The sequence below is a fragment of the Lepidochelys kempii genome, chromosome 7 (genome assembly GCF_965140285.1).
Source record: "Lepidochelys kempii isolate rLepKem1 chromosome 7, rLepKem1.hap1, whole genome shotgun sequence".
NCBI classification, from domain to species: domain Eukaryota; kingdom Metazoa; phylum Chordata; order Testudines; family Cheloniidae; genus Lepidochelys; species Lepidochelys kempii.
Window position 1 is genome coordinate 27,230,324 of NC_136386.1, and position 12,032 is coordinate 27,242,355.

Genomic DNA, 12,032 nt, shown 5'->3' on the forward strand with positions numbered 1-12,032 from the left:
CTATTGCCTAAAACTTAATTCTAGCAAGTTATGTCTTTGCCTAACATGGTTTCTCACTTACATCAAGCCACCAGCATCGCCACCCCTCCAGGCAAGAGGTCCAATGTTTACAGAATCAGAAGGTACTGTCCCATTTGTCATCCCTTCTTTTTGTAGTCCAGTAAACTGTTGAAAAGGGATTCTTCTGAAACATATCCCCAGATAAAGTTTTCTCCCCTTCTGTATGGAGTTCAGATCCCCAGCATGATTATCACAAATGCCCTTTTTAGATTCCTCTAAGTAGACTTGATTTGGGAAGAGACAGGCTCCCAGTGTCTCATTCATAAAAAATACAGGGGAGTTGGGCTTGTTGGGGAGAGAGAGCCTTTGTGGATAATTTAGATATAGCTCAGATAGGTATATGAATTTTCGGGTATTTATCTGTACCACCTGAATTTTGAGCCATTGAAGAGGGGTGCCTAGTTGTAACTTTGCTATTCAGCTGTATGGATATTTGACTTGTCAGCAATTTTCTGGGTATTAGAAAATCCCAGCACCTTCCACAGGTGAAAGTTCAATTAATTTTCACCTAAGAAAAAAATTCATTTCCACCAGAATAAGTTAATGTCACTGCCCCAAAATAACAGGTACAAGCACAGCAAAGAATGAGCAGCTAAAGGATAATTCCCAATTTGTGACCTGAATTTTACCAGCATGGCCAGGAACAGTCAGCCCCATTGGTAAAAACTAGGACAAAGGTGGTGCTCAATCAGGTGTCTTGGAAGGAAGGTTTAGGAAACAGTGTAATTAAGCAGGAAAACTTAAGGTCAACCACCTAATATTTTCACGGAGTTGGTGGGGGGGGCAGTTCTTTGTAATTTTTTTTCCAGGGGAAAGCTTTCAAATAGTTGTTTTGTATGTGTCTTTCTTAATGGAGAATGAGTGGACAATGGAGACAAGGCTCATACAATTCTCATGGTTCCCATTTATAAGGGACAGAAAAGGGCAAAGTATAAACGGCCTAGGGAGACCCTAAAGGACTTAAGAGAGAAAGGGAAACAACTAGAACTGCTTCCACCTAAGCCCTCTAACACAAGCTTCCACCTTGTCTTCTGAAACCAAAGGGCTCAAAAGGCCAGTGCCTTGTTCTAGGGATTTCACTACCAGCCGAATACAGAAATGTCCCTTGTAGCCACTTACACAATGAAACAATCATTGCAGCCTTTAATATCTTCCTGCCCCAGGCAACCACCTGTTTTGCCTAACATATATATTGCAGAATTGGTCTTGGCAGTGGGTTGGGCTGTCTCAGTGTCACAGAAACAACAAGAGGAGATGGCACAGCTGCAGAATCCGCCTTGGGCTATGGCTTATACGGTTTAAAGGAGTGTTTGCAGGAGTGACAACTATAAGCAGACTATTTTCCCACACAAACTATTAGAAAATGGTGCGTTCAAGTCTGGTCCTAAGCACCAAAGTAGTTTTCTCCCTATCAAGATTAAAGGGAAAATTGGCAGCTGGGGTTAATAAGTCTGAAATCAATGCCATTACCAAGAAAAATAGCAACAGAATCCTGCAGCGATACCTATTACTGTGTAGAAACATATAGTGATATTATCATGGTTGTATTTGGATCTAGCCTCAGGTTTCAGGATGATAAAAATGTAGATTTATATCTGTGTTTCCTGTTTATTAAATATATATACAGTTTCTCAGTTTGCATCTGTATATATTAATGTACATACACATATTTCTATTGACTTAGCTGGGGGTTGGATCAGGTCTTGTATGATTTTTCAGGTACTGCAAGTTGCATGAAGATCAGTGTTTATCCACTGGATTTTATCCATCCATCCATCCATCCAGTTGTTCATACAGCATCCATCATCATAATATCACAGTGTCTTTTAGAAGATGGCATAATATTTTCTAGTGTTTATCCCACTGACAGCAATAGGGCATGCTGAGACTGGTACTGCTAAAGGATTGACCCATTTATTCAGCATAGGTGAAATTTACTCCTTCACAAGGCCGACGTGGGGGGCAGTAACAATGGACTGGTGGGGAGATGGAATTACTTTATCCTTTGTCACCTGCAACATGTTATCGGTTTGCAGTCCAGCTCCTCTTCAGCATCTCTGAATGTCAACTCAGGGTCTTTGGGCCAGTGGCTTCATGCAGTTAAGGACCACACAATATATTACCAATCTGCCCCTCAGCTGTGCCATGCTCCCATGAATGATGCCTAGAATATAGAATAAGTTCCTATAGAGCATTTTATAAATCTAAATTTCAGTTGAATATAAGGAATATAATCAGTTAGGGAACCTTAAGTCTGAAGACAGAAATGAGAAACTGCACTGCCAAACCAGTAGATAGTAGAACTAGATAAACCCCACACCGGAAAACAACCAAGTTCTAAAGGAACTTACCCAACACTTTAAAAATGTCGTCACTAGCAGCCCTCTTGGATGAAACATCACATTACAGGCAGCAGTTCTTTTCTTTGGATTATGCTGTTCTGCATAGTATTTGGTTTGATACACATTAATGAACTAGATCTTTATAATTTTGACTAACTCAATAGAGAAAGAAAATGAGCTGTCTCGTTTTTCTGAGCAATATTCATTTAACATGCCCATATTTTAATCTTTCTTATTCCTTCAGTGCTTTCCTGAATATGAAACTAGTCTGCTACTTTCCATAATTAACAATTAATTATTATTAGGAGTGTTCACCTTGGTTCAGCAGGAAATCAATTCGCTCATTTAGTTCTTTTCTTAAGATCCTTTCTTTGTAAAAGCAATAGCCATTTCTAGCATCAGCTAGGATTACATTCAAAATAATTAATTAGAAAGATTCCAGCTTCCCTTTCCACTTACAGGAAAACTGTCTGAACTGGGGATTTTTTCATACCCATACTCTAAATTTCATTTTAGTTCTTCACACATTTATAGTAGCTAACCACAACCACCAAGAAAAAGTTTTGTTTTACGAGCCTTTGTCTTGGTTGTATCATTTGAGAGACAACCCTTTTCTAGCATACACACAGCCTCTCTGTTCTTATCATGAGAGACAGACATTACATTCAGTATTTGTTCAAAGGGAAGATGGCTTTCTTTTACTTCCTAGTGGGAAAATTCTCTCACCAAATTTAGAACCATAGTATTTAATCATAAAGCTAATATAGTGTATTTTTACTGGTAAAGTTTTAATGATGTCATTTCCTTGATAAGATTCCTTGCATTTATACAGAACGCTCCAAAGACCAATCATGCTTTGGATTCCTGTTCTTGTCTTTCCAAGATCAAGCTCCTCAGCCATCATATTTACGATCAAAACATTACTAGTAAATTGAAAGGGGCAAGGTGCCAATACTTCAGGGATTTATAAGCATCTCTTTTTGTCTAGAAAAAGCTCTAAACCTTTTTTTTAACTGTACTTACTGTCAGCCTCCCTCTGCTACCAAATGATACAATTTTTTAATATGTTAAATTGTGGTCTCATCATATTAGGCAGCATTTACTCTGGAATCCAGCTCCTGAATGAAATATTGTAACTATTCAGATTGATTCGTTTCCAGGGCTGGATTTACATCTTAAGCGCCCCTAGGCACAGCATCTTCAGCACACACCCACACACATCTGCCTACAGCTGACCTTCGTGTCCTACAGTTTTAGAGAGGTAAGGCCACCCTAAGTATGTGCCTACTGTGCCTCATTGGAAATCCGGCCCTGTACGTTTCTAAGTAAGGCATTCAAAGATATCTAAGTCTTGGGTAACTTTTTTTTTCTCAATCTGATTTCCAGTTATAGGTGTGAGGTAGTGTGATCCTGACTGAGGCATAAACAAGGCATTAGGACAAAGGAATCCTGACTCCTTGCTGCCCCTGACTCACCCTGTGACTTGGGCATGTCACAACTTCTCTGTCTCTCCATTTCACCACAGGGAACTTGACCTAAGTATCCCACAGTTAATATATGTAAAAAAGCATTTTGAAGCTGAGGAGCAGAATGTAAGTGCTAATGTATCACCATCATCACCTCCTCTTTTAAGTCAATTACATTTGTAAATGTGAAACATCTCCATATCTTTTAAAAAGTGTTAACTATTGAATTCTGCCACTTGTGATACATATTACTAAAGAACCAGATTCAAAACCTGTGGACGTTAACAGAAAGACTTCAATGGGCTTCGGCTCACACTCCTAATGTCCTAAGATTTTCTTTATATCTGTGTTAAAAAAGCTCCAGTTTCACTGTAAATCATCAGAGAATGTTATCTGTGTCCCAGGTGAGCAAAATAACCGAACCACATGTGCAATTTGAAGGACGTGCTTATGTTCCATTGACTTGGTTAATAATATAAGTCACTCAGCCTTTATTATAAAAAATTAGGTATGTGTTATTCTCTAGTTTCCCATTATCTCAGAAATAGTTTAACAAAGCCTACACACGTGAAATATCCCCTTACCTGTATTATTATGTTCCAATTACTAGTTCAGGAAAAATGTTTAGTTGCTATATTTAAAAAAATACACAATGAAATTATGATTTTAATATACTTTATTTAAAAAGTACACAGTTTTAAATTGGTTTCAATGGGACAAAGCAGAAAGTAATGGACACCTGTGTATATCTGTTAAAGTCCTTTTTTGATGAATTGTGACTATCATATGGCAAATTCACATTTGCATGACTTGCAAAGTAAAAAGATAACCCTTTTTGAACATAGCTTTGTTTATCTCATCAACAGTTTAAAATCATGAAATGCTGATGTTTTGACTATATTTCTTGTCTTCTATGTTGCACCATTTCTCAGTTCACAGTTTATCCATGTATTTAGCATGCCAAGTGAACACATCAGTCAACGTCACCTTGAGAAAATTGCCAAAAGCAGTGGAAGAAGAACAAGAGTAGGTTTAGCACTAAGGCCTAGAACACCCCCACATTCTCTTGCATTCTCCTAAAGAAAAGAACAAAGAAGAATTAAGACAAAAATATTAAGATTCATGACAGGTTTCAGAGTAGCAGCCGTGTTAGTCTGTATCTGCAGAAAGAACAGGAGTACTTGTGGCACCTTAGAGACTAACAAATTTATTTGAGCATAAGCTTTCATGGGCTAAAACCCACTTCATCAGATGCATGCAGTGGAAAATACTGTAGGAAGATTTTATATATACAGAGAACATGAAACAATGGGTGTTACCATACACACTGTAAAGAGAGGGATCACTTAAGGTGAGCTATTACCAGCAAAAGAGGAAAAAAACCTTTTGTAGTGATAATCAAGATGGACCATTTCCAGCAGTTGAAAACAACATGTGAGGAACGGGGGAGGGGGGGCGAATAAACATGGGGAAATAGTTTTACTTTGTGTAATGACACATCCACTCCCAGTCTTTATTCAAGCCTAATTTAATGGTGTCCAGTTTGCAAATTAATTCCAACTCAGCAGTCTCTCATTGGAGTCTACTTGTGCGACATTGATGACAACTTCGTCATCTGGACCCATGGAAAAGAAGCCCTTGAGGAATTCCACCATGATTTCAACAATTTCCACCCCACCATCAACTTCAGCCTGGACCAGTCCACAGAAGAGATCCACTTCCTGGACACTACAGTGCTAATAAGTGATGGTCACATAAACACCACCCTATACCAGAAACCTACTGACCACTATAATTACCTACATGCCTCCAGCTTTCATCCAGACCACACCACACGATCCATTGTCTACAGCCAAGCTCTACGATACAACCGCATTTGCTCCAACCCCTCAGACAGAGACAAACACCTACAAGATCTCTGTCAAGCATTCTTACAACTACAATACCCACCTGCTGAAGTGAAGAAACAGACTGACAGAGCCAGAAGAGTACCCAGAAGTCACCTACTACAGGACAGGCCCAGCAAAGAAAATAACAGAACGCCACTAGCCGTCATCTTCACCCCCAACTAAAACCTCTCCAACGCATCATCAAGGATCTACAACTTATCCTGAAGGACGACCCATCACTCACAGATCTTGGGAGACAGGCCAGTCCTTGCTTACAGGCAGCCCCCCAACCTGAAGCAAATACTCACGAGCAACCACACACCACACAACAAAAACACTAACCCAGGAAACTATCCTTGCAAGAAAGCCCGTTGCCAACTGTGTCCACAGATCTATTCAGGGGACACCATCATAGGGCCTAATCACATCAGCCACGCTATCAAAGGCTTGTTCACCTGCACATCTACCAATGTGATATATGCCATCATGTGCCAGCAATGCCCCTCTGTCATGTACATTGGCCAAACTGGACAGTCTCTACGTAAAAGAATAAATGGACACGAATTAGACCACAAGAATTATAACATTCCAAAACGAGTTGGAGAACACTTCAATCTCTCTGGTCACTTGATTACAGACCTAAAAGTCACAATATTACAACAACAAAACTTCAAAAACAGACTCCAACGAGAGACTGCTGAATTGGAATTAATTTGTAAACTGGACACCATTTAATTAGGCTTGAATAAAGACTGGGAGTGGATGTGTCATTACACAAAGTAAAACTATTTCCCCATGTTTATTTTTCCCCCCTACTTTTACTCACACGTTCTTGTCAATTGCTGAAAATGGCCCATCTTGATTATCAATACAAAAAGTTTTTTTTCTCTTTTGCTGGTAATAGCTCACCTTAAGTGATCACTCTCGTTATAGTGTGTATGGTAACACCCATTGTTTCATGTTCTCTGTGTATATAAAATCTTCCTACTGTATTTTCCACTGCATGCAGCCGATGAAGTGGGTTTTAGCCCACAAAAGCTTATGCTCAAATAAATTTGTTAGTCTCTAAGGTGCCATAAGTACTCCTGTTCTTATTAAGATTCATGGCAAAGAATGGATATTTATGAAAGCAGTAGATGGCAGATTTTGTGTAATCAAAATTTGTGTAATCAAAGCACAGAAAAATAAAGATGATCAGAAAGCTACTCTTGGCTTTGGGTGACCTTGGGCAAGTCACTTCCTTTCTGTGCCTTTCCAGAGTGGATATTTAAGCTCTTAAAGTATGTAGCACTTGTGTAGCATCTTAAAAGCATTGTGTCGGAGTCCCAGATAAACAAATCAACAAATCACAAAATTACCAGTATGACAATTGAAATGCTGATGTTATTTACTCACGTAGAGATCAAATCCTGTCCCATGGCTAAGTGGCTTGGTTTCAGAAAGGAACACATGGAAGGAATCTTGCGGTCAGCATTAGACCCAGAATAAGATCTCAGAAGTTCCTGGATGCCAATTCTGCACTCAGATCATGCCTCTGCCTCTTACATGTTGTGCCGTGATGTGCAAACACAGCACTTAATTGTGAAATGGAGTACAAGCTCACTAGACAATTTGCGCATTGCTTGCAATCATGTAGAAACTTCCCTTTACTACTATGTTCAGAATGTCCAGAATATTTAGTTGCTTTTCACACTAGAAGACAGTTTTCTAATACCTACTCTAGAAAAAATATTTACCATAGAGGGGAAAAAAAATTATAAAAACTTACTTCAGGATGAAATCCATGACAAGATTCTGGACGTCTTCTAATCTTCTGAGATTTTAAACGTTCACATTTAAGGGATTCATTATGTTCACAGTAGTTAAGGAAAGATCTTATGATCATTGCATTTAAATATTCAAAGTTTGTTTGAATGGATTTGAAATGAAGTCCTTCCATCCATCCCTTCCTCCTCCCACTCCTCTAAAATCCAGCCAATCAACAAAAGAAGTAGGTCATAATGCTATTGTTGTTCTTCCCAGTGTTGTTCCCATTTGGCACTTAACATGACCAAATGGTCCTTTGAAAGTTCTATCACTCAGCAACAAAAATATACTGCAGATTCTTTTTGGTGAATTCCTATTTATGAGAAGAAACAAACCCCAAACTCTAGTGTGGCAATAAAACAAGATGGTGTTTAGACTACAAATTAAGTTACCAATTTACTTTGTTACAGAATCTATTTTTTATATTTTCAGAACACAAAGTGATACCTTTCAGCATAGCAATACAGCCCTAAAATACAAAGTTAAGGAAAATACTATATATTACATTATAATACAGGAGATATCCATGTTTAAACTGTTTTCTTTGGCAATATGGGTACAATTTTCAAAAGCACCAAAGATTTAGGAGGCTATGTCCTATTTTCAGAAGTGACTTAAGCACTTAAGGCCAATTTTACAGAGACGTTTATGTGCCTAACTATGCAGGTAGGCCTTACAAAGCACTTAAGTGAGTTAGGTGCACAACTCTCATTGACTTTCAATGGGACTTAGGCTCTTAAATGCATAAGTCACTTTGGAAAATGAGAGTTAAAATATGTCTATACTACCCGCCGGATCAGCAGGCAGCTATTGATCCAGTGGGGGTCAATTTATCGTGTCAAGTCTAGACACGATAAATTGACCCCTGAGCACTCTCCCGTCAACTCCTGTACTCCACTGCCGTGAGAGGCGCAGACAGAGTTGATGGGGGAGCAGCAGCAGACTCACCGCAGCGAAGACACTGCAGTGAGTAGGTCTAAGTACGTCAACTTCAGCTACGTTATTCATGTAGCTGAAGTTGCGTAACTTAGATCGATTCCCCCCTCTCCCCCCGGTGGAGACCAGGCCTAAGGAGCAGATCCTCAGCTGCCTTGACTTCAATGGGCCATGACAGTTTACAACAGCTGAGGATCTCTCTGTTAGGCTCATAAATCACACAGGGTAAAATTCAGTATTTGCACTTTGAGTCTCCCTCTTACAATCTTAAAAATAAAGGATATACCTTATTTCTATGGGTTCCATGGTAATTGGCAAGATAGACTCACAGTTGCATTCATTATCTACTACCACCATGAAGAGATTGCTGCTTGGGATTTGCTGGATGACAAAGGACCTGTAAATTTAAGAGTCAGTAATGAATGGTAACATTTTCTATTGTACATGATCACATTTCTTAGCAACAGGCTTTTGGTAAGGGCATTTTAATATATCAATAAAACAAAAAAAATACTTAATAATAATAATAATGATAATAATAAACTAGACACAACATATGCAGATCAATAAATATAGCTTTTACTGAAAGTCATTCACAGACAGAGAAGCCTGTGCAAGGCTCTCCTCACCTTATAAACTCTGTGGTGCCCTTCTAAGGTATGTACATTGAGGGGAGCAGCTGCATAGAAGGTCCCCTACACAGAACTTAATTTGTGCCAGGGCTGAGCCCTGGCACCTCTAGGCTTGGAGGTTCATAGCCCCAGAACCTCAGGGCTTCCTGCATGAGTTATGAATGTAAAAAAATTGTTTGAGTCCTGGCACCTAATTGCTCGAGCCCGAGCACGTCTTTCATTACAAATTAATCACTGCCCCTATGTAGGGGGCTCTGCCTCAGTTATGAATAGGCTGGTACAAAATGGATCAGTAGGGATGGCCTGAGAGCACAGCAATTGGATTTCTGCTCATGCCCATCTCCTACCCCTAGGGTCTCAGGAGTCAAGTATATTTCGATATAATTTGTGGATTTATTTTATGTTCTTGAATTTTTGCTCCACATTGAATCACGGCTTATATATTTACTATTAGGATACTTCAAGTAGATACTAACTGCCCAGGATTCTGCATAATTACTGTGCTAAGCAAAGTCTGCCAATATACATTCAAAGTCAGGGACTGCACGGTCATCAAATTATGGGTGGTTTTATTCACCACTGATCTTGCATTAAACAGCATGAATTAAGGAACAGGATCCTAGCTAGCAGACATCTTGTCCTGCTGAGAGTCATCATATTGCCAAGCCAGTGGAACCAAGATTATGCCTCAAATATTTATGAGTCAGGAGGTGTATTTGGTAATCAACTAGAAAACGTACTGTATATGCAGCACCTCAGTTAAATTATGACAACAAGATGTACAAGAAATTCAGACATGAGAACAAAGCAACACTGCTAATAAATATAAGAAACACTACACTCAAGTGCAGTGCATGTTCCTTCTCAGCATGAGTAAACTCCCACTGAAGCCAAAAATGAGTCTGATTTCAGTGGGAATTGGATTTGACCCTCCGTGCATCTCCACAAGGGGAGGGAGACGGGGAGAAGCCAGAGCCTGTGGTTTACAGGATGGAACAAATTGCACACGGCAAGACAATCTGAGGCAACAGGGGTGGGGCTGCATCAGAATGACCCTACTCAAGACTGTGCCTAGTGGGCACAATTCACCCCCTATTCTGAAATTTAGGACACAAGACAAGACCTTTATAGTTTGGACCCGGATTTAATTTACCCATGTCAGTATTTATACATCAAGTCAATGTAACAACATCTTGTGACATGTAACATCTTTGAAAGTTGGCACATCTAGACATGAGGTTTTTCGGCATGGTGAACTGGTGAGCATGCATGAAGGTAATGAGGGCTTGGACATGAGTAGATGTGGACAGAAGCATATTTTCACTCAGACGTCTCTATTTAAAATACATATTGTCTTACTAAAAAAACCTCTCTGCTTTTCCAAAAATCACAGAAGATGAAATACAAGGGGGGAAAATATCTTTGAACCTAGCTTGAGAAAAGAATAATTGGAAAACCTGCTATAAAAATATTGCCAACGGAAAGATTAAACACTTTTCAATATTTTTAAAACTCACTGAACCTCCATTAAAGTTACACTTAGAGAGATCTGCAATATGTTAGCTTTATGTTTATACATGAAATATACATTTATGGCATAATGTACAGGACTGAACTTTATAAATGCACCTAAACAGCTGGAGCATGTAGCAAGGCTGACATCATTGTAACGGAGCATCTGTGTCTTTGTGTGTGAAAGAAATGGGGCCAATAAAAGGAAAGGAGGAAAATTCTTTCACAGAAAATAACAGCAACATTTTATATGCATGAATAGCTCAGAAAGTTATAAATAAATGCAATCCCAAAGGAGGGAAAATGCAATTTCCCAGTTTATCCATCCCAGGAACTGAAACAACCCAGTCCTATGCTTTCTGGAAACAATATTTATATTTATTATATCTGTAAAATTGGCTCAAAAAATCTGAAAGCAGGTACTCAAAAGTGTTGATATCATTACTGTTCATTTGAATAACTCTATTTTGGCGGGAACGGGGCATCACTGCTTTGTCCAACTTGAGTTCTCCTTCTGAATCGCAAATTTCTTTTGTGGATTGCCCCCATTTTGAAGCCCTCCCAGGGACTCTTAGACCTGTAGGAAAACATGCATCTTATGTCCAGGGCAGTTGGGGCTTACAGTTGACATTTCATGAAAGGTGGACATATTTGCCATTTATTTCTTCCTCCTCTGGGGTGTTATAATGACTGTGCAGTAGAGAATATTGCTTGTTTTAAAAAAATTCCTGAACTTTTCCTGTAACTTCACCTAGTAGAAATAAAGCAGGAAGTGCTTTAAGGCAAAAGTGAGCCTACAGCTGGTAGCCATGGTCCTGAGTAGATTTCTACATGAGTTGCTTCTCTAGAAAGTCAGAAGCTGTAAAGACTGTTAGGAATGAAAGACACTTAAGAATGGAGCTGATTGGGAATTTTTTTGACCTTAATACTTTTTGTTGGAAAATGCCAAGTTGCTGAAACTGAAATGTTTCACAGGAACATGCCAGTTTTGTCTAAACTTTTGTTGAGAAAGGTTTCTTGGGTCTAGGATGGAATTTTCTGGTCAAAACCAGAGAGCCAGGCCAGATGGTTAATAGCCTGGTGGTTAGGGAACTCACCTGGGAGAACCAGATTCAAGTCCCTGCTTTGAATCAGGCAGAGTAGGGACTTGAACCTCACTCTCCCATCCCTAACCACCAGGCTATTGGCTACTCTGGTGTGCGCGTATATGTGTCTAGTCTGTCTGTCCTCCACTCCCTCCCCTCCACCCCCCCAAAAAACAACTTTGACAAGTCCTGATTTTGTACCAGTGTAGAATGGGAAAATGTTTTGAAAACTCAAACATTTTTGTGGATGAGAAACACATTTCCCCCTTAGCTTTACTTAGGAATATTGTTGGACCTGGTAATT

The 12,032-nt window shown here is 39.3% G+C and overlaps 1 protein-coding gene across 4 annotated transcripts in view; it reads right to left on the reverse strand.

Moving 5' to 3' along the window:
* Positions 1 to 4,563: 4,563 nt before the first annotated feature.
* Positions 4,564 to 12,032, reverse strand: part of CACNA2D3 (calcium voltage-gated channel auxiliary subunit alpha2delta 3) — a 724,110-nt gene continuing 716,641 nt past the window's right edge. For 3 of the 4 annotated variants that reach the window (XM_078853616.1, XM_078853615.1, XM_078853617.1), the window contains 2 exons: positions 8,786 to 8,896; positions 4,564 to 4,944 (listed from right to left, as the gene is read on the reverse strand). In XM_078853616.1, coding sequence (XP_078709742.1) covers positions 4,914 to 4,944; positions 8,786 to 8,896 — 142 coding nt within the window. In that variant the 3' untranslated portion in view covers positions 4,564 to 4,913. Of the gene's footprint in view, positions 4,945 to 7,525; positions 7,609 to 8,783; positions 8,897 to 12,032 lie in introns of all 4 variants that reach the window. The other variant, XM_078853618.1, reaches the window with a different exon arrangement.